General features: G+C 45.9%; 1 protein-coding gene across 1 annotated transcript in view; it reads left to right on the top strand.

Moving 5' to 3' along the window:
• The first annotated feature begins 314 nt into the window (after window positions 1-314).
• Window positions 315-25,775, top strand: part of MGAT4D (MGAT4 family member D) — a 62,760-nt gene continuing 37,299 nt past the window's right edge. The window contains exons 1-2 of the mRNA XM_075543528.1: window positions 315-408; window positions 23,793-23,951. Coding sequence (XP_075399643.1) covers window positions 315-408; window positions 23,793-23,951 — 253 coding nt within the window. The remainder of the gene's footprint in view (window positions 409-23,792; window positions 23,952-25,775) is intronic.

Consider the following 25,775-nt stretch of genomic DNA (forward strand, 5'->3'; position numbering starts at 1 on the left):
CTGCGAGACAGCTAGCACAAAAGTCCCCCAACTAGAGAGAAATGGAGCGTTATTGAGTCCCTCCCGCAGGCAGGCAGTGGGACTTTCCCGCTGTAATGTATCGTTTGTAACCACCCTCAGCCTCCCATCTCCCCCGCCCCACCCCCTCCGAGCAGTTTCTGCAGTATAGAACGCAAAGGCTGCAGAGTTCTGTGCGGAGGGAGTTCGTTCCCAGAGGGCAAGGAATTGGGGTCCTGAGGCCCACGCAGGCGAACAGGTGGGGCCGGCAGCCGCGTGTCCAGGACAGGCCGAGCTCAGCCCCGCTGGCCTTCGCCATGAAGGTCAAGCAGGTGAACTTGGTGATCGCCTTCGTGGCCGTGGTGCTGTTCAGCTTTTCCTGCTTCTGCATCTCCAAGATGACTCAAATCGGTAAGCGGCCGGGGCCGGGGCTGGGTTGAGGAGAAAAGGGAGGACCCCGGGGGGTGTGGAGGCTGCCCTGGAAGTGGGGAGGCCCGCCACGCGGGGTGCTTTTCTGGCCAGTGGCTGCTCCCAAAGCCAGGACCTCTCGTTGACGGTAAAGGTCATGGCGCCCATCCGCTCCCGCCGGTAACGGCTGTGGCTGGGGGCATGTCTCACTTCAAGTAGCTCAATATAGCCAACATCTGTCCTCTTTTGTGGTCCTATCCTCTGGCCACACCTCCAAGCCCTCCCCCACTAAGTATTTTTCAGTTTAGAGCTCGGGCTGAGCACCCTAACTTTCTCAAATGGGCCACGCCCCATGCTCAGGCGACCGTCCACTTGGAAACGCGCCCAGACCGTAAGGGACGGTTGTCCAGAGCCCCGGGGCTAGGGGGCTGCAGGCGCTGGACCGACCACTGCGAGGTCAGCGGTGGGAACACACCCGGAGCTCTTTGGAAACGACACCATCGGTCTCAGGGAACAGCCTTTTGTGTCCGACTCTGACTCTGAGGGATTCCCGACTCATGACGCAGGTTTAGTTTTTGTGTTCTAAGATTGCTAGGCGCTCATCCCAAGAACTAATCCTCTAACAGTCTCAGGGGGGGAAGTGCATTTTTTATGAACTTGACTGAAACCAGAGGAAGTTTCACTAAGAAGAACAAAATAGGACAGCCGTGAAACCCGAAGTGTCCATGGCGTCAAGGTCGTGGTGGTGGTGATGGTGGGGTGCCGGGAGTCAGTTCTGGCCCATAGCGACCCTACCACAGCAGATGGAAACACTTAGGCGTCTTGAACCAGGCTCGTGGTTGTTGCTCCCCATGAGCCCATTGCTGCAACGTGGAAATGACTCCACAGAGCCCAAGCGGGCGAAACGGTTAAGGTGCTGGGCTGCTAACCTTCCCCAGGTGCAGGTTGGAATCCAATCAGAGGCCCCTTAGAGGAAAGGGCCGGGCATCTCCTTCTGAAAGATGAGCCTTCCCAAAGCCTGGGCAGCACAGTTCCACTCAGCACGCACCTAGGGTCCCTGTGAAACGGAATCCGCTTACAGTGTCTCCGGATGTCATTCTGTTAGTAGCTGGTGTTAGACAGGGTTCTCTCGACAGTAAACTATAAACTGTCTCAGGAGCTTTTAATCCATTGTATTCACTGCCCCTCTCCTTTATGTTCTATAGTGAACCTTGGCGGTGTAGTGGTTATGCGTTGGGCTTTGATCTGCATGGTTGGCAGTTCAAAACCACCAACAGCTCCGCAGGAGATCAGCAGGGCTTTCTACTCCTGTAAACAGTCTCGGAAACCCACAGGGGTCACTATGAGTCAGCACTGACTCAAGGGCAGCAGGTTTGGGTTGGGTTATTTTCTATTAGGAACAGTGTTCCAATGTGTTTTTCATTTAGAACACCAGATACATGGTTTCTCATACCTGGTAGAGGAACCTTGGTGGCGGAGTGGTTAGGAGTTGAGTTGCTAACTGCAAGGTCTGCAGTTTGAAAGTGCCAGCCTCCTCTCAGGAGGAAAACAGGGCTTTCTACTCGGGTTAAGAGTTACAGTTTCAGAATGTCATGGGGACAGTTCTACGCTGTCCTATGCTGTCATTAGGAGTGGGCATCGACTCCTCGACTGTAGGTTTATATCTAGAAAGCAAAAGGTAAACTTGCTCTTATTGTAATTTGGGAAACATCACTTAAAAAATGGTAACAGAAGTTTTACTGCAGCTAATCCTTCTACAGTGAAATTATTCTCTGAGGGATATGCGCTCAGAGTGGTTGTCTGGTCTAGTTCTGACCTGGAAAAAGAAGCTTCGTTTAACAAACATTTACATTTTCATCATCCTAATGTTCAAGTTCAGAAGTTGAGATGTTGTCCTTGAGAATGACGGATGCTTAAAATAGCAGGTACGGCAGACCTATCCTTTTCTGTCTTGGATTGAAGCCTTTGTGTGGAATCTAGCTGTAAGACGGCCAGAACTCCAATGCAAGCACTAGGACAAATGTTCACACAGCAACACGAAGACAGCACAGACCTTAGTTAGCATTTGAAGTAGTAATTTTTAAATAAAGTATCAAAGATGAATAGCTCCAAGTTTACGTGTGTATTTTCATGGTAAGTAATCATTCTTTTTAGTCTGTGAGCCCATTTTGTTAGCAATTAATTACTTAATTTGTTGAACAAATATGTAAACTCCATTAGGGCAGGGCCTGTTTTAGCCTATTTTGTTCACCAATATATTCCCAGTATCTGGAACAATATGCAGCACATAACAGACACACACACACACACACACACAAAAATCTCCCTCAAACCTATTGTTGTCCAGTTGATTCTGACTCATGGGAATCCCATGTGCTACAGAGTAGAACTGCCCCATGGAGTTTTCTTGACTTTCCTATTTATGAAAATAGATCTTCTAGTCTTTCTTCTTCAGTTTACTTCATGATCTAAAACAACAAAAACAAACTCATACCCATCGCCATAGAGTCAGTTCCCACGTAGAGTGACCCATGGCATTCTAAACACGTGTGGAACAAATGGGTGAATGCATCCCAACCCAAACCAAGCTCCCTGCCATGGAATCGAATGCTGACACCCAGTGAGGGACCCTACAGAGTAGAACTCTCCCTGTGGGTTTCTGAGACTGTAACTCTCATCTTTCTCCTGCCGAGCAGCTGGGGGTTTTGAACTACTGACCTTGTAGTTGAGGGCCCAATGTGTAATAAACTATGCCACTAGGGCTCCTCAAGAGAGTCAATAAATGAATTTGGTACGTTTCTATTGATGTTGTGGGTTAGACGTTAGGGGAACAAAATTAAAAAGCCTTTCCAGAAGTGGACATTCTAGCTAGGAAAAATAAATAATAAATTAGTGTTGTCATTACCATATGATGTCAGGATTGGCCAGGGAGACAGAGTGCTATTTCCCTTGATCAGAGAAAGGTTTTCTGAGAAGGTTGACTTTGAGCCAATTGCTGCATGAAGTGAGGGAGCATTATATGTGGATGTCTGGGGGAAGAATTTTCTAGACATGTTATCCCAGAGTCTGGGTTTCCACCTGTTGTTGAATGCAAACCCAGATTTGGGACAGGGTAAAGACGGCTCTGTTTGCTAGATCTGTGAGGCAACCAGAAGTCAAACTCACGGCCAGGGGTCAAGTCTGACTCATAGCCAACCTGTAAGATGGGGTGCAAGTGCCCTGAGGGAATCTGTACTACAGTAGTACGCCCGTCTTTCTCCCTCCAGCAGCTCGTGATTTAGAGCTGCCAGCCTTGTGCTTACCAGTCTAATGCCCAAGAGTTGGTTTCTCTACCCACCTATCTGACAGTGGAAGGAGAGGATTTTTCTACGTTAGGAAAGGGGGGAGGTTTGGGAATGGAGCATTCAGTCTTGTAACTAAGTCACCTCTCTTTTCTGATACTGTTTCCTGCTTCTGTGGCCGAGGCTCATCATGCTTCAAATGGTGGCAGCACAATCAAGAGCTTTGTCTCGCCTCTCTCTGAGAATCCACAGAACCCGCTGTGGTCTGGTCGCTTCCTCGTTAACAAGCACTCCTGAGCTCTGGCTTAAAGTCAGAAGCTGTGCATTTGTTCACATTCCCACTGCTCTGGAGACTAAAACAAATCATAAAAGTCTTAACAGCCCTTCATCTACTCTTTACTTATTTTACTAGGGATGATTGGGGTTGGTTTGTTGTGTGTGTTTTTTTTTAAACAACACCAAGTTCACTGCCATGGATTCAATTACAACTCCCAGCGACCCTGTTGGGCAGGATAGAACTGCCCCTGTGGGTTTCTGAGAAAGTAACTCTTTTTTTTCAAAACCATTTTATTGGGAGCGACTACAGATATCATATCATTCCACCATTCAATCGCATCAAACAATATTGTATAATTGCTACCACAATCAGTTTCAACACATTCTCTTCTTTCTTGAACTCCTTGATATCAGTTCCCCTTTACCCTCCTCCCCTCCTGCCCTGTACCCTTAATTCTACTTGCTGTCTTTACACGTTCATCGATCCTGGGTTTCATATATCAAAAAACAGAAAAACACGTAGCACAAATTCAAGAGAGTAAACCCCAATGACACAGCACATCTGAGACAAACCCCAGTATGTGCACATTGAAATATAGAAAATGTTGAAAACCAGATCGTGCCCAACTGGCAAGGTTTGAACTGTTCAAGTCAGGTTCATCATTTTTATCGTCTTTCCAATGCGTTCTGCTTGTTAACTAGTTGTTTCCCGTCGCTCTGCTATGGATAGAGGGAGATCACTGCAGGCTTATTTCCTCTGCAGATCCCACAACTGTGCCTTGGGTTCCACTGTCATCCACAGCCTTCTGAAAACCTGAATCGCACAGTTTAGCTCTGATACAATTTCTTCCTTCGGCTTCAGATGATATGATTTGCAATCCTTGTTCAGTGATATTAGGTGTGGTTCTTCCATATGGACTTAGTGGACATCTCGATTAGATGGCTGCTTCTTTGGAAACAAGCCTTTAAGATCCCAGATGCTATTTTATCTGACAGCCAGATACCATCTAATTTCTTCATTACCCACATCTTTTGTGTTCCCTTCCTGAGGGCAAGTATTGAGTAGGGCCATGATGTAAGAACGAATTGGAGTTAGGATTTAGTGCAAGCCCCAAACCCATTCTTGGATCTATGGTTTTTTTTTTAAATTTGCCTTTGGATCCCAGAAAGTAACTTTTCACAGAGGGAAGAAAGTTTCCTCTTCCCCCAGAGGAGTGGCTACTGGTTGCTAAGTGTTGACCCATTACATCATGAGGGGTACTCTCCTTTCCTTGAATCACTTCAACAGGAACAACATAAATCTCTAGCTTCGAAAGAGAAACAGCAAAGACGAATTAATCACAGACTAAACTGTAAAGTCAAGCAAAAGGCATGGGACTGCCGAGTTCAGTAAGGCCTGATGTGACTTCAGGCAAGGCAGAAAACCAAGGGCAAGGGCATTGCGGTGGAATCAGCACGAGCCGTCAGGAGACCAAGGGGAGCAAGGGGGAGAGTGGAAGCGAATGAGCTCATGGAGGCCATAGGAAGGACTACAGATTTCACTGTATGCAAGAGAGGTGGTCACGGACATATATTAAGATCCTTCGGTATATAAAGAGTATGTAAAACCTACAGAGTGGGTGGAACAGAGGAAGATCACAAGGACTGAATCCAAGGTAAGTCCAATATTTCTAAGTCAAAGGGAAACCAGGAACCTGGGATGTAGGGGGTGGGGGGGGGTTGTGCAGAAGGGTGATGCAATCCATCTGAGAGATGCCTTGAAAGGACTATTGGGTGTGCACTGTGAAAGAAACAGAAGGTCCCCCAAATGCTCCAAGAGTCACTGATGTTCTGTGCTGGGTAATTCTTTGTGGTATGGGGCTGCCCTGTACATACCACCCCCAAGTGCTGCCTTTGACAGCACCTGACTGGAAGAGGCTGAATTCCAGAACACTTCATTTTGTTCATGAGGACCTGGGCCTGGACCAGGAGGCCGTCCTTCAAATGGAGCAAGGATGGTTTAAAATCAGGGAGAGCATGTGAGATAGTTTATAGGGCCATCCTGGCCGATAAACACAAGTAGGATTAACTGAAAGGCGGAAAGGTAAATGACTCAGTGAGGCTCGCCTTTCTTGTTTCTCGCTCTTTAATCATCGGGCCAATGTGCAGCTGCCTTGCTTGTTCTGTGCCTCAACTTAAAGGACATACTACCTGTGGGACGCCTAGCCTGTGGACCGTGTCGCTATACATTGAGGTCCCTTTAAGACCACTCGAATGAAATTTACATCTCTGGAGTTGAGGACTGACAGTTGGTGACCTGGCTGAAGGTTGGTGACCTGCCTTGCTGTTTGCTGCCTGTGCTGGGATAGCCTAGCTCTCTCTACAGAGGACAACCTGACGGCTCTCAAAACTTGAAGGACTGCTAGTGTCTCACAACTCTCTCATGGGAGTGAGTCGCACTGATCCATTTGTACTGCTTTATAAGTTAACTGTTCATTTCTTGTATTATATATCAATCTGTTTATAACTTAACTGTTCATTTCTTGTATTATATATCTATCTGTATATAAGTTAACTGTTCATTTCTTGTCATATATATATATATATACTTATATACATAAAATTATCAGCAACCTAGTTTTATCTCTCTAGAGAACCCTGTCTAACATAGCATGCATCGGGCTTGTATCTCTTTACCATACTTATTCAATCTGTATGCTGGTTTGCCAATACTTTAAATCCTTGGGTGACACAAATGATTTGTACAGTATTATTAACCTCAACGCTGCTGGTTAAAACTCCCCACCAAACCAAACTCTCTGCCACGGGGTCAACTCTGACTGATAGCGACCCTCTAGGACAGGGAAGGACTCTTTCTTTGGGTTTCCAAGACTGTAAAACTTACAGGAACAGAAAGCTTCATTTGCCTCCCAAGAAGCTGCTCATGAGTTCAAACTGCTGTCACCAGGGCACCTTTCAAAGAAATCAGTAAGCCATATATATTTTAAAGGCCCGAAAACCTGCTTCCATCAAGAGGGTGACCAGGAGAAAACCTGGAGTCCTTCTACTCTGTAGCGCCCAGACTTGCCATGCGTTGGAGTACACATGATCACACTCCGTGCAGTTATGTTGCTGTTTCCTTGCTGTGGAGGAGCCTTTCCTGCCGTTTGTGAGATGGTGAAAATCTACCCATTTTTCTAATTCTCAAGTAGCCCCTCTTTCCTGCAGTCTAACACAGCATCTCACACAAGTCTAAATCCTCCTGAAGAATCCATCTCTCTCTGCATGTGGCACTTTGAAGATGCATCCATTTCCACAGTTATAATCCACTCCCCAGTTCTTGCAGCGTGCTTTACAGTGAATTGAGAGCAGGCATTTCTGACTTCATCTGTGTTTCAGCACAGCTAGCGGTGCATCGATCGTTAAGTGGAAAATAGAAGAAGGAATTTTTTAACATCTTCCTCATTCCGGAGATGTTTAGTGAATGAAACGATGTTGAAAAGTTCAGTCGCTGCTGTATCACATAGTTCCTTTGTACCCAGGCAAGTGTTGTTAGCTAATGTTGGCTCATGGCCTTCGCCTCACGGCAAGCCCCCGCAAAACAAAACAAAGTGCCACCTGGTTGGTCCCATGCCATCCCCATGATTGACTGGGGTTGTACCGCACAAGGAAAGCCTCCAAGAGAGCATCCAGTCTGGATCACCCCCATAAATCGATCTCAAACGTATTGTCATCTAGTCAACACTGACTCTTAGCAGTCCTGCAAGGGTAAAGTGGAGAACTACTGACCTTTTGCTTAGCAACCGAATGCTGAACCACTCTGCTGCCAGGGCTCCTGGTCTTGCACATTGAGTGAGGCCGGGTTCACTAGAGAAACAGATCCAGTGACACTCATATGTGCATAAGAAAGAGCTTTGTATCCAGAAGTAGCAACAATCAAAAATACAACTTTCCTCTAGTTCCTAAATGCTTCCCACCACCACCACTGTCATGATCCGAATCCTACCTTGCAAGTCTGACTAGACCAGAGGATGTACACTGGTACAGATAGGAACTGGAAACACAGGGAATCCAGGGCAGATGGTCCCTTCAGGACCAGTGGTGAGAGTGGTGATACTGGGAGGGTGGAGGGAATGTGGGTTGGAAAGGGGGAACTGATTCCAAGGATCTACATGTGACCTCCTCCCTGGGAAACAGACAACAAAAGTGGGTAAAGGGAGACGTGGGACAGAGCAAGATATGACAAAATAATAATTTATAAATTATCAAGGGTTCATGAGGGAGGGGGAAGTGGGGAGGGAGGGAAAAAAGTGAGGACCTGATGCCAGGGGCTTGGGTGGAAAACAAATGTTTTGAGAATGATGAAGACAACGAATGTACAAATGTGCTTTACACGATTTATGTATGTATGGATTGTGATAGGAGTTATATGAGCCCCTAATAAAATGATTTTTTAAAGTAGTTATATATTAAGAAAGTGTTCGAGCCCAGTCCAACTCAAGTCCGTTAAGTCCAATACCAGTCCAGAAGTCCCTCTTCAGACTCACACAGCCTCATGCAATGAAGCTGAATGCAGGAAGCTCACAGGCCTGTGGTTGCTAAGTTAAGTGGATCCAATGTCGGTGGAAACAGAGCAGGACTATAGCAGTGCTCAGGGTTACCAGCAAGCAGGAGGGTGAAGGAGGAGAGAGTGAAGGAGATTCCCAGAGCCCTTCTTATGGGAAGAGAGTCGTGCCCCAAGGAGACAGTAGCAGACTGTGACTTGATTGACAAGTCTGACTCTACCCCTAGCCAGCACTGTCTGGGCGACATAAATCATCTTATGACCACACCCATAGAAAAAACAAATTCTACCAAGGAATTATTAGTGCCCCTTTTCCAGGCCCACTTTGAAACCACTGTCATCGAGCTGATTCTACAGCAGTCCTCGAGGTCAGAGTGAACTTTCCCACAGGGTTTCCAAGGTTGGAAAGCTCTATGGCAGCAAAACAGCTGGTAGCTTCTAACGGGCGATCTCTTGGTTGGCAGCCATGTGCTGTAACCACCGCACTGCCTGAGCCCCTCTCCCAAGGCTGGTAGATCAGACGTTATTCATAAGCATTCAGTGAGCCCCTTAAAGCAGTGCTACCAGAAATGAATGGTGAATTAGAGGTAAGAAACCAATTAAGAGGAGATTATAAGTAGTGCACCCAGAGACAAGAAAGAGCTGAACTGTGGTCATGTCAATGATGATAAAGATCGAATCGCTTAGGGACAACAGTGCTTCTCAAGTTTTAATGCGCACACCGATTGCCTGGGAATTTTATCAAAATGCCACAGTTTGAGATGGTTCATCCTGGTTCAAGCCCCTGCTGAGAATTTGCATCTCTACTCCAGCTGTATTAAATCAGAATATCTGGGGTGGAAATCTGGAGCCTGGTATTGCACTAGTTAAGTGTGTGGTTGCTAACCCCAAAGTCAGAGTTCCCAATCCAACAATCGTTCTGCAGAAGAAAGGGGTGGCAGTTTGTGTCTGTCAATATTGACAGCCTCAGAAGCCTTCTGAGCAGTGCTGCGTCATCCCGGGGGGTCCCCCGGAGTTGGAAGGAACTCCCCTTAAAACAGTGGGTGTGGTGTGTTTATTTGTTTGTTGGGGCTGTGGGGTGTTAGTCTGGGTGGACTAGAGAAACAAATTCATTGACACTCATGTATACCAGAAAGAGTTTATATAAAAGAGCAATTGTATATTGAGAAAACATTCCAGCCCTGCCCAGAAGTCTGATATTAGCCCATCTGTCCAATACCAGTCTAGAAATTCCTCTTCATACTCATGCAACACATCAACATATGCAATGACACCGAATGCAAGAAGATCACAGGCCAGTGGTTGGAAAATTGTGTGGATCCAGTGGTGGTGGAAGCATCTCAGCGCTGGCGGGGGTCTCTACGTGGATCCTCCAGCTAGAGGACTCTGGATCCATCAGCATAGCTCCATGTGACTTATCAACAGGAATGTCAGCTAAGAGCGCGTGGGTCTGTCCTCCAATGAGCTATTTATCTCCTTTGCGCCTCCAAATGAGGTCAGCAAGCTGCAACCTGATTGACAGGCTAGACTCCGCCCCTTCCTCAAGCTGACAGTAGATTATGTAACTGCCAAGGGGGTGGGGGGAGAGCAGGGGAGATGTATATTCTCAGCAGGGGAATCAAACCTTAATGAATAAGTTCCAATAATTGACTCTGAAATACACACTTAGAATCAGGAGTTATAGGGTGAGGCCTGAGATCCTAATTTCTAACAACCTCATAGCTGAAGCTGTAGACCTGGGAGGTCCAATATGAATTGAAACGCAACTAGTGCAAACGAGGAACTGAATTTTTTTCTTTTTATATAATTTATAATATTTTAAATGAAAAACCAAATGAGTGCAAATTATTTCTCCACTCAAGAAAATGGATTGTCTGAGAACTACATTTTACTGTAACTATTAAATTTTAACATCTGAATTTTGAAGAAAAAGAATAAGAATTTTAAAAGAATTTGAAACATCCCATGGGTAATTTTTTAAGTTGATTGTATATTGAAAGAGGAGCGCTGGAGTTGTAGTGGCTTACACATATTGAAGTGCTTACCACAAAGTCACTAGTTCAAAACCACCAGCTGCTCCTTGGCAGAAAGATGAGGCTTTCTGCTCTCATGAAGATTTACAGTCTTGGAAACCCAAAGGGGCAGTCCTATTATTTTCTGTAGAGTACAGTGCAAGTTGAAATGGACTCTGTGGCAGTAAGCTTGCTTTTTATAAGAGATGTATTGAAATGGTAATCTCTTTGATATATGGAGTTAAAGAAAACATTTAGGAGGGCTTTTACTTTTAAAAACTTTTGAAATATGACTACTAGATAACCCCAAATTACAAATGTTCCTTGTAATTTGTCTACTGGAGAACACCACTTTGTATGCTGACTCAGAGTAGCAAGGGTCAGTGGGACTTTGGGTCTCACCTGGAGCCCTTTCTATGGGGCAAGCCACACTGGTTCTTTTCCTATGGGGTCCACTGTTGGTTGTACCACTTTACTGTACGCAGGGGAAAGTGACTCAACTCTATAATTTCTTTTCACCACACGTTTGTTTTGAACCTCTGTATCGTGGTTTTGTTTGAGAGTTAGTAAAAAAGTATTGCAATTGGGCTCCGGTTCATACCCACAAGATGTTACTGCAAACAACATGCACGTCAACATGTCTCTGCCATCCGTGGATGGCTGCAGACAATTCTCTCAGTATATGCTTGTCTTAAGCCAAGACGCCAGACTCACTGCCATTGAGTCAATGCTAACTCATATTGAGCCTACAGGACAGGGGGTAACTATCCCTGTGGGGTTCTGAGACTTTAAACGCCTTACAGGAAGAGAAAATCTTGTCTTTCTGCCACAGAACCGCTGGTGGTTTCGAACTGCTGACCGTGTGGTTAGCACGTGGTTAGCAGTTCAATGCGTAACCACGCTAGTACCGGCTCCTTCGTACTTGTTATAGGAAGCCTTTAAAAAAGCTCTTGCTTTTGTTTGTTGTGCCATGGAAAGAAGCAATCTTGAGATCAGGACTAACATCAGATGTTTAACAAAACTCAAATGGACGTCCTCCCAAACCATTGAAGTTTTGCAACTAATTTAGAGGAAAGCTCTCCACATAAAATGCCATTTTTAGGAGGGTCAAACACGCTAAGGAGTGTCGTGAAGAATGAAGAGAATTGTATGCAAGAAACCATAACAAGGATGAGAGTCTTGGCCTTACCAACAGCATCCAGAGAGCAGGGCTGAACCAGACCAGTGGTTTCCAGTGGGCATCAGGTAGGCCGGGTATCATCCAGTCAGAAGTGTCAGCTCAGAATGTTATGGTGGCATTTTTTAACCAAAGGGATAATGTTGACGGATTTTCTTAAAGGACAAAGAACAATCACAGGGCCTTGTTAGGAAGAAATTTCATAAGAAAATTGAAAAGTGCCTTGGTGATAGAAAGGCCAGGAACATTGCACTGAATAATTTTTCCCATCATGACAGTGCACCTGCGTGCTCTTCAGGGGTAGCAAGAGCTGTCCTGGGATAAATTTATGGACAAATCTTATCCCATCTCTCATCTTGTCCTTCAGACTTCTTTTTTGTTTTTAATCTCAAAGAACTGACACGATTTGACTGCTGTGAGGGTGCCCCGGGCGCCCCTTTACATGGTGTCAATCAAAGAGCACAGGCCTCTGCAGGGCAGGTGAGAGAGACGGAAACGCCGCCTTCCGAAGTGTGCAGATTGAGATGAAGGATGCGTTGAGAAGCAATCCTTTCACTGTTTGCTACTTGTGCTTGACAAAGGTTTCTATGATTCTGTGACAATGCAAATACTTACCCTCGTGTTGCCTTGCATCCTTTAAGGCTTACGTCCTTAAAATAGAGCTCTGCTACATCCGATGTGCAAGAAGCAGATCCCAAATTAGAGCATTTCTCCTTTAACACCCCTGTTTGGTTGTTTCAGCAAATACTGCTTCCTCTAGAGAAAACGCTTTCGTTTCACGTTTACCAAATTGATCCCTTGGGGAGCAAGCGATGATGCAGGGGCCCAGAAATGTTGCATCACCCACGATATGTACCTGATCAATTTTACAAAAAGATTATTGCCTGGGAAACTCTAAGAAAAGAGTCGCAGCTGGGTAAACTGTGTTCAGCTCTGAATTCACAAGCATCCTCAGCATTGGGATGAGCTTGACAGCATTGGGTACCAGGTTTTTGGGTTATGTAAGGATGCAGGGTTTCTCCAAGGACATCAGGAGACCTAGTTCCCATATTGATACATCTATTCCTTTGCTAATTTAGATGAATTCATCCAGTTACGTCTTGAGTCAGAATAATTAATATACGAGGAGGTACACCCCCAAAACCGGAATTGTGCTGGGCAGGGCGGAGCTTTTATGGTACGCATTTTTCCCACTAGACAAGCATCAAGCAACTTGCTCTGAGTTAGTGCACCCAGTAGGAAGGTTATCTTTGGTCGCAGTGAATTTTTTTTTGTAAAAGCAGTTTTGCTCTAACCTCATTTTTTGGGATGGCCAACTTTAGAGAACAGCATGTGGCTGTGAATGTTGTTTCCTGCTCAGGAAAAATGCCGCAGAAATTGTGATGTTGATCACAGCTTGCAAGGACAGCACTATGGCAAAAACTCGTGTGCACAAGTGGTTTTCTCATTTCAAAAAAGGTGAAATGTCGCTTGAGGACAAACCTTGTTCTGGACATCCATCAACCTCCCGAATAGATGAAAATGCCAACCCACAGTGCATTTGGAGCTCCATCCACCAGGTTACCCTATTAATCAAGCTTTCTATCGAGAGGTTCTGAAAAGATGGTATAACAGTGTGAGACAAAAAATGCCTGATTTGTGGCCCACGGGGGACTGGTTTTGCCACTACTACCTTGCACTTACTCACGCAGCCGTCTCAGTGAGCCAGTTTTTTAGTAAAACACAACATGCCTCTCTTGCCCCATGCACCTTGCTCGTCTGACCTCGCTCCATGCGACTTCTTTTTGTTTCTGAGAATGAAGGATATGGAAGGACAGCAATTTGATGATGTTGAAGAGGTGAAAGAAAAAAATGAGGGAGGTGCTGTCAGTCATCCAAACAGATGAGTTTGAAAAATGTTTCCAAGAATGGAATTGCAGATTTAACAAATGTATTAAGTGTAATGGAGAGTACTTTGAAGGCGATACGCTTGTTGTGTAAAAAAACCCAAAAACATAGCTATGGGGGGGATCTGTTTTTGGGGGGTACACACATGACAGTCACTTTGCCTTCTTTTATTTTCTAAATTGTTAACATATGCAACACTTCTTTAATCAGATTTTAAAATATTTTATTGCCAGATTTTAAATAGACATCCGAAGCTGGCTTCTGTGCCTTCAATTTCTCTAGGTGTCCCCTTCTCCCTAGTTCCTTCCAGTCAGTGGGAATGCAGGTTCAGATGGTGCATTACACTGGTTTAAGTGAGCTCATGGCAGGGAGGAGCTTCTGTCTTGTAACACCTGGGAGATGGGAGTTCTTCCCATGTTTTTCTGCATCGCTAGCTACTTGCCTTGCGGACATGCTCCAGGATGGGTCCTTTGTGTCTACCATGGAAACCCCCAGAAGGAAGTGTAACCTGGGGAAAGAAAAGATGCACGCTTCCCTTTCAGAGCTGGACCCAGAAGGGGCAGACACATGACTTTTGCTTCCATTCCATGGATCACCTCGGTCACCTGGTCACGTCAAAGGCGAGAAGCTCTTGCTAGTTGGGTAGCCAACCATGTACTCAGCTGAAAATGCTTTTGCAATAACAGGGGAGAACGGGCATTAGTGGATAGCTATCAATCATATCTTCTAGAGCTTTCTAGATGTGGAAGCTTCAGTCAGATAGAAATATCTTTCAAGTCCTGCTTTAATGTAGAAGTTGCATGGGAAAGGAAAGAAAGAGATGGGTACAGATTAATGAGGACCCACAAGAATGATTCCAGAGAACAGTTTGCCTTTCCACCTCTCTGCTATTGTTGGTGGGGGTGATATTTGCAATCCTGCATCTCACTAATCCCATGGCTTCTCTGAGCCAATTCTCCTTGGTCTGGCCTGGAGACCGGGACCTAATGAGCAGCAAAAGAAATGAGATGCGTGAGTATTAAGGATCATCGACTACACGCTTGACTGTGTGTGTATACATATCTATATATGTAACTATTAAATTATTTTATGATATTTAAATGATGTTGAAGAGGTGAAGTCAAAAGACAGTCATAAAATCTTTTTAAAAAGAAAACAAAGATGCCACTGTGATGATTAAATGTGCCTGATGAAATCCGTGGCATATTTCAATCATCCCACAATGTGTTCAAAAGCTGGGTGAGGACACAGGAGCCTGGCAAAGAGCCAGTGCGTCCGCATGCTTAGATTAGTGCAGGGTCTTCAATAGGCCAGGAACAGCCAGAAGAAAGAGCAAATCATCTTGGCATACGGCCAGAATGCTCCTTAGCAGGAGAACGGTGCGGCTTCCTTTAGACATGTTACCAGGAGGGACCAATCCCTGGAGAAGGACATTATGCTTGTGAAAGTAGCAGGTGAGTGAAAAAGAGGAAGACTCTCACTGGGACGGACAGATGCATTCATGGACAGCAACAATGAGCTCCAACATAGCCATAAAGGTGCGGATGGCACAGGGCTGGGTAACGCTCTCCCTAGGACCCCCGGGAGTCGAGCTAAAGCAACAGCACCCAGCACTGTTGCTGATGAACTCAACAGCACTCAGAATAAGCTGCCGAGTGCTTCTTAGTGAAATGACATAATTTAGCACACGCTTAGGCCTGCCTCTTCACTGACCCCCCTCCTTTCTGGTCATTGCTCCTTTAATCTGGAATAATTGTCTTGGTTTGATCTTTAATAATTTTCTTTACAACGTACATCTTAATTTCCGATTGGATTTTGACATTGTAGCCCATTTTGCAGTCTTTATGTAGCAGATTTCACATGTGCCTCCAATACATTCATGCCACAGTGCCACTTCCTCACTAGGCATTGCTTTTACCTTTCCCTTAACCGTTAGGAAGGCAGATGTTTTTGAATTCATTGTCTAAAGCAGAGGTCCCCAAATGACGGCCCACGGGCCACATGCGGCCCGCCAAGGACCTTTATCAGCCCACCGGGTGCTTTTGCCCCGTTGTGTTTTTTACTTCAAAATAAGGTATGTGTAGTGTGCATAGGAATTTGTTCATAGTATGTCTTTAAACTATAGTCCAGCCCTCCAACGGGTCTGAGGGACAGTGAACTGGCCCCCTATTTTAAAAGTTTGAGGACCCCTGGGGAATGGCGCGTGTAAGTATGCTTTACATTTCTTGGAATTTTTCCCTCGTTGCTTTTACACATAAATAATAGTTACCTAGCTGTGGTGGTGTAGTGGTTATGCATTGGTCTGGGCTCTACATGCCTGGTAGTTCGACACCACCAGCAGTCCTGATTGGGAAAGACTGGGTTTTTACTCCCGTCAACAGTTTCAGCCTCAGAAACCCACAGGGGGTCACTATGAGTCGGTATCGACTTGATGGCAGTGAGTTTGGTTTTGAAGGGGCATAAAAGTATTTGATTACAGTACTTTTTTTTTAATTGTCCATCTGGTATCTATTTTGTTTTTTTTTTTAACCCATGCTACCCTTATCCCTATACTGAAGCACCATACTTAGGATCCAGCTAGTTTATTCAAGAGAGCTCAGAGCCCTAGAGGCATAGAGGTTGCTAGCTACAATGTCATAAGTTCGAAACCATTAGCCACCATGTAGGAGAAAGACAGGGTTTTCTACTCCTGTAAAGAGTTACAGTCTGGGAAGTTCTACCCTGTCCTGTAGGGTCACTATGACTCACCACTGACTCGACGGCAGTAAGCTTTTTTTTTGGTTTGGGGAAGTTATTATAGAAGTTATTAAAGTTGGAATTCTCAGATGCACCTTTTCTACCCTATCTCTACCTTCCCTCCGGCAGGCAGGGGGAAGGCATGCACCACACACACACACACACACACACACACACACAGACCACTTCCTACCTATGTTTCTGACTTCTTTATCCTTTCTCTTACCTCCCCGACAATGGGATGTTTTTCACGTTTCTTGTTCAGTATTCAATCCTCATTTCTACTTTTGAGCTATGCTTTGTTGAGACAGCAATGTGTTAGATCATGTTGCCTGATTTCCACCAGACAAGATGGATCGACGCCGTGGCAGCACCAACGGGCTCCGGCATTGCAACAACCAGGCGGCATCTCCTTCTGCTGTGTGTAGGTTCCCTAGAAGTCAGCACCAAGTCAACGATACCCAAAGACAACAACTTGATTTCCAAGATGGTAGCTCATTCAAAAGGAAGCGCCTGGTGCTCGGGTAGGAATGCTGGCCCCTCCTCGCTTCCGTGCTGCTGTTGCCAAGGGACACCAAGGGGTCCCAGAGACTTTAGTCCTCAGAGAATGATTCTTAACCCCATTGGTCATACCGTCCCTAGAAGGGCTCACAAAGAAACCCCAGAGTCTTGTGTGCCCCTCTCAATAGACATTTCTTCCCAAATATACAACCACATCACCCACTTCCCTGGGATCATCAAGGCTGGTCTATTGAGCCTTTTATCCATGAATTCCCACGTGGTTCTACATATCACCCCTCTGTTTTCAGTTTCGCCTCCCATCCTCCCCGGCTCCGGGTAGTGCTCCCAGTCTGTGCTGAGTCAAAATGGCTGTGTTTTCAGTGTTTTCTCTGACGGAAGTGCCCTCAGACATCCATCCTGTTCTCACTGAGACTTGGCTCGCCCTGAAGATGCTCTTTGCCCTGCTGCCTGCTCAGCGTGACCCTTTTCTTTCCCACACTGCTCTGACTGGAAGCAGACTACCAAAGCCTTGCTGGGTTCCCTTACTATTTCTGAATCTTCTTCCTTCCCTTCTTTTCGAACCTCCTCAGCATGGACTCAAACGACACCAGACGACCTGTTTCCCCTCCTTGTGCACGTGTCAGACTCATGGGGTCACACTCCCTCATTCTGGAGGACTTCAGCCTTGCCCGCAGCCGCCCCTTTGCCCATTGTTTCCAGGATCTCCACTCTTCCCACCAACATCAATATTTCCAGGTCACTCTCCTAGGACCCCAGTTCCCTCAGTCCTCTGACACACTGGGACCTGCGTTCTATTGGTTCTTTACTCATATGTTCCTCCTTCCTCAGCTGCGATTCCCTTGACACTGACTGGTAACCTGCAGTCCTCCTTTGACTCCACCTCCAAGTCAATGTGTATGAAATGTGGCCACAGTAAAATAAACAGCCAGGCTGACCCTTTCCCTTCCCATTCACAGCAGGTGAATTCAAGCGGGCTCTTCATGCTTGTGGCAGTTACATAATCCCCTGCCAATTTACAAAGGGGTGGGGCCTAGCCCGCCAATCGGGTCATAGCCAATGAGGCCTCTGCGTGGGCAAGGTTTTCTCCTAAGGATTCTGGGAACTCCTGTCTTCCTCCCTGGAGGTGAGACACACTCCCTCTTTGTTACTCATTCCTGTTGACAAACCACATAGAGACACACTGATGGAGCCAGAGCCCCAGAGCCACGTGGAGACCCCTGCCACCGCTGTGATGCTTCTATTGCCACTGGATCTACAAGACTTTATACCCATTTGCCTGTAATCTCCCTGCATTCAGCACCATTGCATGGCTGCATGAGTTTAAAGAGGAATTTATTAACTAGCATTGGACATATGGGCTAATATTGGACTTATGGACTTGATCTGGACTGGGCTGGGATGTCTCTTAATATACAATTGCTCTTTGATCTAAAGTTCTCTCTTGCACACATAGGAGTGTCCATGAATTTGTTTCTCTAGTCCACCCGGACTAACACAATGCTTCAAGACTGGTTGCATTTCCAGGCCTCAGCCACCCTCCTGATTTCCTAGACAATGATTTCCTATTTCTTCAGTTTCAAGCTTCCAACACCTCCCTATCCCCACTCTCAGCAGATGTCTATGCTTCCCATCTCTAGAGAAACAAAAGCAATAAGAATATAGCTTCCAAAGACTCATCACATCCACCCACTTTCCGGACTGAGTGCCTATTTGGTCTGTCTTCTGTCCTATTATTATGGCTGCAGCTGTTCATGATTCCGGCTCAAACCAGCCCCCCCACTTGTATGCTAGGCCCCTCCCCTCCTGGCCACTTTCAACTCTATCATCAAATGTTTCATCTTTCCTGCATTCTATCCATAGCAAAGACGCATGCTGTTTCTCTCGACCTTCAAAAGTAAAACAGATCTCCCACTTGGTCCCACTTCCCATTGTCCATCTCTCTCCATTTTCCCAGATTTGTCTCTAATTCCTCTTCTTGTGTTCTCTCTTGAGCCTGCCAGCATCCAGCAACATCACTCCACATAGACCTTCCCTAGTAAGGACACACACACACACACACACACACACACACACACACACGCAAGCCAAACTCACTGCCAAAGAAAGCTTTGAAAAGCTATGACCCACCCAGTGCTTTGGAGTACTCAGGAACTAATGGGTCTTTGTCAGAAGCTGGAAAAAAATCTGGAACCATGAAGAAAACTCACCTCTAGGACTGAATGTCAAAGGGAACCTGAGAACAGGCTAAGATGCTTGCTAGGTGACCACCTGGATCTACTTGTTCAGTGGAAGTGGGAGAAATGCAGCAATAAGGAGATGGGTTAAGTTTGGTCACTGACACCTGTGGACTTGGTTTACAGGAAAAAGAGGAGAAGATGAGAGCGGGTTGACTGGTCTAAAGTTCATGACCTAGCACGATAGGGGTAGGCTTACTGAGTGTTGGTGAAGCCCATGGTCTAAAGGCAAGGCAACCGGTGGGCACCCTGTGGAGGCTGAGTGAGGCAGCCCACATTGAGTTGACCAGAACCTGACCAGCTGGAGATTTTTGAACCCTTGAACTGGTGCATATTGTTGCTGACTTTATGACCTGTCCTGATTTGACGTTGCTTATGGATGCAGACTTCACAAGTTTCCAAACTGAATGGAGATTCTTCATGCCGAAAAATATGATTGTCTCCTCAGAGCACTGGGTTGATGTAAGTGGGCAGTATGGAGATTAGATACCCAAAATTGGGGAGATAAAGGCATGAAGTGGTTGGCTTACAAACTTTCATAGGTGGGGAGAATATATTCATAGGATTAAGGTGCAGGCGTTACTTAACAGGAATTATTAGGCGAAAGAATTGTGTACTGGTGCCAAGTTGGTCAGGGGTGGATTGAGATAGTTAAAGTTTATTGTGCCAACCTGGCTGATAAACACATGTGGGGTTAATTGAAGGGCGGAGGGATAAATGGCTTGGTGAGCCTCACCTTTCAAGTTCTCGGGTTTCTTGCTTTGTGATGGTCAGATCAGGGTGCAGCTGCCTTAGCCAGGACCAAGTAGAACTGCACCCTGAGGTTTCTGAGGCATCATGGGACCAGAAATCCCCATCTTTCTCCCATGGAGCAACTGATGGGTTTGAACTGCAGACCTTGTAGTTAGCAGCCCAGCTCAATACGTGCTGTGTTGCCAGGGATCCTCATTAAGGACACTGAATCGAAAAAAAAACCAAACTCACTGCTATGGAGTTGATGCTGATTCATTGTGACCCTAGAGGACAGGATACAACTGGCCCCGTGAGTTTCCAAGCCTGTAACCGTTTATGGGAGAGGAAAGCCCTGTCTTTCTCCTGCGGAGTTGATAATGCCTTTGAATTGCTGGCCTTGTGGAACACAGCTCAAAGTATAAACAGGGCTCCTCATTAAGGCCACCGGTGACTTTCAGATGCCCAGTCCCGGGGTGCATTCTCAGTGCTCGTGGTCCTTGTTGCACTCAACAACATTTGGCGATTGATGTCCTTCTCTCCTTGCAGCATGCTTGTCTGCTTGTTTCCAGAACTTCCCATGGGCCTGAGTTTTCCCTACTCAGGGTTACTCTACCTCAGCCTGCTCTGGTAGCTTTTTCTCATTTTTTTCAGCTTAAAACTTACAATGTCCCAGAATGTAGGTTTTGGAATTTCTATCCTCTCTATCCTCATCCCCCTAGTGAACTCATGAATCTAAACTCAGACATTTTATATATATATATATATATAATCAGTCAACGATCTGTGGTTCAGATGCATCTGCAGCTGCCTGTATTGTACTTAGATGTACAATAGGCCAAATTTCCAATCCAACTTTTGATACTCCCTGCCCCACCCCCAGCTTGCCCCTCCATTCCTCAGATGCTCAGGGCGCCACTGCCATCTCTTTCTCTTGCTCCACAGCCAATCTATCAGCTCCATCATCTACAACCTGAAAAATATAGCCAGAATGAGACCATGTCTCACTACGTATTCCACTACTAACTGATTCAAAGTCAAAACCATCTCTGCTGGTCTCTCTCATCCAATACTTGTTGCCTCTCTGGTCTTCCTCAACCTTAGCCAGCAACGTCCTGCGGAAGTGCTCATGGATTCCCCATCTTACACATAGTGATGTTTCTGAAAACGAAGCGGTGCTCTCCTGCCTCACGGCTCTTGCACTTGCTGTTCTGTCCAAACCCTCTTTCCTCTGTTAATTGCAATTTTCTCTTACCTAGTTCTGGTCTTTGTTCAGATCTTGCCTTCTTTAAAAATCCTTCCCCCAACCACTCCATTTATGATGAAAAGATTTGCTTCTCATCAATTCTGCATATCCTGATTTTTCTTGATTTTTGCTTTATATTTTTCCTTGTACTTACCATTCTCTAATAAGATGTACAACTCAGTATTTTTTGCTGTTGTTTTATTGCTTGTTTCCATTCAGCAGATTGTGAATTTCAAGAGGGCACAGGGTTCTGTTATGCTCATTGTTGGTGAGCCCTAGTGGTGTCATCATTATGCATTGGGCTGCTAACCTCGAGGTCAGCAGTTCAAAACCACCAGCCACACTGTGAGAGAAAGATGGAGGTTTCTACTCCTGTAAAGAGTTACAGTCTTGGAAACTCAGAGAGGGAGTTCTACTCTGTCTTATAGGGTCGCAGCTTTGACCCTATGGCAGTGAGTTTGTTTAGTAATAGTATTAGACCCAAGTACTATTACCTGAATGACCATATCGATAAATGAATGACTTAGATGACCATGTGCAATTGCAAAGGAATTGTGAGTGCCCTGGATTCACAGTGTTCCAGGGAGATATAGAAAGTAACCTTTTTGTTAGTGTGTGAGTGTCCTAGGTCTTTTATGAATCAGTTAAAAGTCAAAGGGATGAGCCTCTATAACAACGTACCACGTTGCTTTCCATGATCCATGAAATACATTCTCCCAATTGGGCAAGGGCTCCAGATGTACCCATGACCCAAGAGAGTGCAGACCAGGGAACACTTCGTGTGTCTGTACATGGATCACCGTGAGCGGGAGCCAACTTGATAGTATCCGACAAACACTACCTATGACAACAGCCACACGTAGGGACCCACCGTTCCTTCTGCATTCTTGAATTTCCATTGATTGGCAAATGGCATCTGTCTCATTTTTAATTTATTCTTTTTTTCGGCTCATGGAAGCAATATGACATGATTTCCAAAACGAGGTAATTTTGTCAAAATAGACAACAAAAATCAGTATAAAACCCAAAGATGATTATGAACAGAATGCACATTTGTACACTTATATCCAATTTTTTGCTGCTTGTTGTGAGGGGGTAGAACCCCTAACAAACCATCACAGGTCCTGTAGGTGCAGTTGTGCAGGGATAATAAGTAAAGATGATAGTAAGGTCATAGAACGTATGAGGCAGAGAAGGGAGATTGGAATAATGGAGCCAGGCGCATTTCATTGAAGCATGCTCACCTCAGCCCTGCTTGATGGTCCATGTGGAGAGAGCTGGAGAGAGCGACATTTATTGCTAACCAAAGCTTATAACTACTTAGGGGGACGTGATTACAGGTAACCACACACCACAGGAAGGGGCAGTACAATAGGCATACACATCATAGGAAGGGGATGTACAATTGGCATAGGCATGACAGGTCGGGGATGAGCTAGGGGTGTGCATGTGACAAGATGGGCAGACCCTAGATTCATGATGGCCGCCTAACCTTGGTCACCCTTGGGTGGGCTTGACCTCCCTGGGCTCTCCTTCAGGGAAACAATCTACTAATCTTCTTTCAGAACCTCCTTGTGGGATAAACAGTGGTGACTGCTTGCTCTGGGTGGCTGATAACCCTTAGGGAGAATAACCCCTGACCTACTTTGATTGACCTCCAAGTGTGTGGTCATTTGCCACGTGTAGCAAGCAGCAATGTTTGGCACCTATTTAGGGAAGACAACTTGGGAGAAACCTTTCTGTTTCTCACAGCTTTTATGTATAGGCTCCTGCAAGAAGGAAATTATTTATGCATAGTTTTTCTTTTTAGCAAACAGTCGATTTTACATTATTCTACACGTTGGTGCTTCCCAGCTGCAGACTCACTCACTCTGAGTGACCCCATAGGACAGGTAGTGCTCCTGTGGATTTCCGAGACGGCAACTCTACGGGTGTGAGAAAGCCTCTTCTTTCTCCTGCGCATCAGCTGGTGGTATCAAACTGCTGACCTTGCTGTTAGCAGCCCAGCCCGTAACCACTACACCACCAGGGCTCCTTTCATAGCTACATAGCAGTCTGAGAATAAAGGAATTTAGAGTAGTCCAGTGATATATATTTATCAGACACTGTCACTGTTTTTTTCTTACGCTTTGCCAAGTGGTTTATATGCCTTATTGCATTGCATCTTCCAGGAAAAACTGGAGGCAGTCATGCTTACATCTCTATGAATAGATGAAGGACCAGACTCTAAGAGAAATTAGGAAAGTAGCTGGCATGGGCTCTCACAAATTCTAAAAAGCAAAGCTGGGGTTCAGTTCTGTGTGAGTGGCCACCATATCTGCCACCTGAAGGCAGGAACCAATAGGTACCCGTGGCAGGGGTGGAGGAGCTGTGGCGGGCCTGTCCCATGCTGGAAGTGAACGGCTCCACGGTTGCAGGCAATGAAGCCAGGAGGAGGGGACAACTGAGGCAAGATGCAGGCCTGGCAGGGAGTGGGGTGCACTTGGGGTCTCAAAAACCATCGGGGGAAATAATAAACAAAAGGGGAGCTACTTTTCCTTGAGCAGCAAAACAGCCAATGTATCTGTAGTCCGATGTCACCCAAAGGGACCTCAAGCAGCACACACCTGTATGTGTGTAAAGAGCAATGTGCATATAGCTAGCTAGGCACTGTAGTTTACATTTTTGTTATTTATTATAGAAAATTGTATGAGACAAGTGTAACCATATGTATATATATATATGTATGTATGCTTTCTTTGCAGGCAATCAGTTAATTAACTGTAAGAACCATATTTTGGAGTTTAAGGGAAAGATACAACATTTGAGAAACAAAACCGAAAACAATCGCCAGGAGATGCTGAAAGCCTTAAGTAAAATGAAGCATGAACTTGCACGGAAAGACTCTCTGTCCAGCAACTTCGGTTTGTGTTATATTTGCTTCTGCGCAGGGTGGTTGCTTGTTTTGTTTTTGGAAACTTCACCCCTTTACGCCCTGTGATTTGAGAGCTATTGCCTCCCAGTCAACACTGGGGTAAGTGTTTGATAGTGAGACATTAGCTCTGCCTCAAACACGGCCTGCCCGTGGATGCTGGTCTGTGAATCGTGCCCCCACCAGTGCTCCACCCCTTGGACTCCTCCTCCTTCCCCCTCTGCCTCTCATCGTCCTCCACACCCCAGACCCCTCACCCTCCTTGGGCCACCTTCATGGCACATCTTAATGTCGACTAGCATCCTCTTGTCCCTCTCTGTCTCATTCTTGTCCCTGCCCTTCTAGCTTCACTGAAGTTCCAGGAAAAGCTTCACTGCCCCATGTGTAAGCCTTCAGTGGTTCCTTGCTTCTCCAGGACACAAAAACCCATTCTTGTAATCAACCTCTCCCCAGCTCCCAGCCCCATGACAACCTCTGATCAGATCTTTTGTCCTATAGCTTTGCCTTTTCCAGAAGGTGTTTACAGGGAAACGTGTCGTTGGTAACTCTTTGAGGCTGGCTTCTTTCGTGTAGCGTAGCATGGTGCATTTGAAGAGGCACTCGGGGCTACTGGACCCGTTGTGTCTTGGTACTGCTGAGCAGTGCGGATGTACAATGGATGTTATCTGTTCACCCCTTGAAGAACATTTGGGTTGCTTCCAGACTTTGGAGATTGCCAATAATATTGCTACAAGGCTAAACCATTGCTGGTTTGGTTTTGAGTAAGTGGAGTGTGTGTGGAGTTAGGATAAGTACCCAGAGTAGGATTGAGGACCACGGGTTGAGTGTTTCCTTCTGCTGTTTGGGGTCGATGTGAGTGGGAGCCAACACTGCAGCACCCCCACAACAAGTCATTTCCCCGAGGCTCTCTCTGTCTTCCCGCATTCTTTTGAAATGCTCTTGAGGTTGCAGAGTCTCTATCAATCTACCTTGAAGGTCACTGTCTGTCTGTCTGTCTGTTTGTTTGTTTTTACTGGCAGTTCAAATCTGCTCCGGGAACTTTTTAGTTAAATTTCCATTTTAACTATTGTACTTTTCAACGCCACATGGATTGTCCATTCGGGTCTGTGAGGATTCCCCTTTATTGATATGCTTTATCCAACCTGACCTTGTCATGCCGGCTCTTCTTCTTGAGCCAGGGATTTTCAGTTCTCTGAGCGTATGTGTCGGCTCACTGTGAAATCCCCACTCCAGAAGAAATCTAGTTGCTTCCATTGACAGATTCTGGTGGCTGCTGTTCACGGGCATTTGGGTCATCCCTTCTTGTGTCATTTCCTATTTTGAATGTTTTGTCTGGTTCTGGTTGAGGACGGTACCTTGTTGATGATACATGGTAGCAACTCAAGGGACTGGCCTCCTCACTCCGACCTTTGCTCTCGTGTGCGTGTTCATTTGTTTCATGGCTGTCTGGTTTAATGGAATGAAGTTTATTACCTTCCAACCCCCAGAGTGGTGTGGCTTTTTAGGGAGGCACAATTTGGGGCGTGCCCGCAGCCACCTGAGATGATAAGGCCACGGGCAGAGCTCTCCAGGTACGTTTCCTTGACCTTGCCACTGTTTTGACTAGTTTCCAGCCAATTGCTTTGCTGTGTTCAATAATGTACTCGCATCTAGACAGCGCTGGACCAGGCCATGTTTCCCTCTGTCGTAGACAAGGTCGCTGGGAACGGGAACCGATTGGATGGCACCTACCAATGACAACAAAGATAGAGGCTGCTTTGTGGGAATAATAATTCCCAAGGTCACGGTTTGCTATTTGTTCTGACCCTAGGACCGC

Source organism: Tenrec ecaudatus, chromosome 3, assembly GCF_050624435.1.
Source record: "Tenrec ecaudatus isolate mTenEca1 chromosome 3, mTenEca1.hap1, whole genome shotgun sequence".
Taxonomy (NCBI): domain Eukaryota; kingdom Metazoa; phylum Chordata; class Mammalia; order Afrosoricida; family Tenrecidae; genus Tenrec; species Tenrec ecaudatus.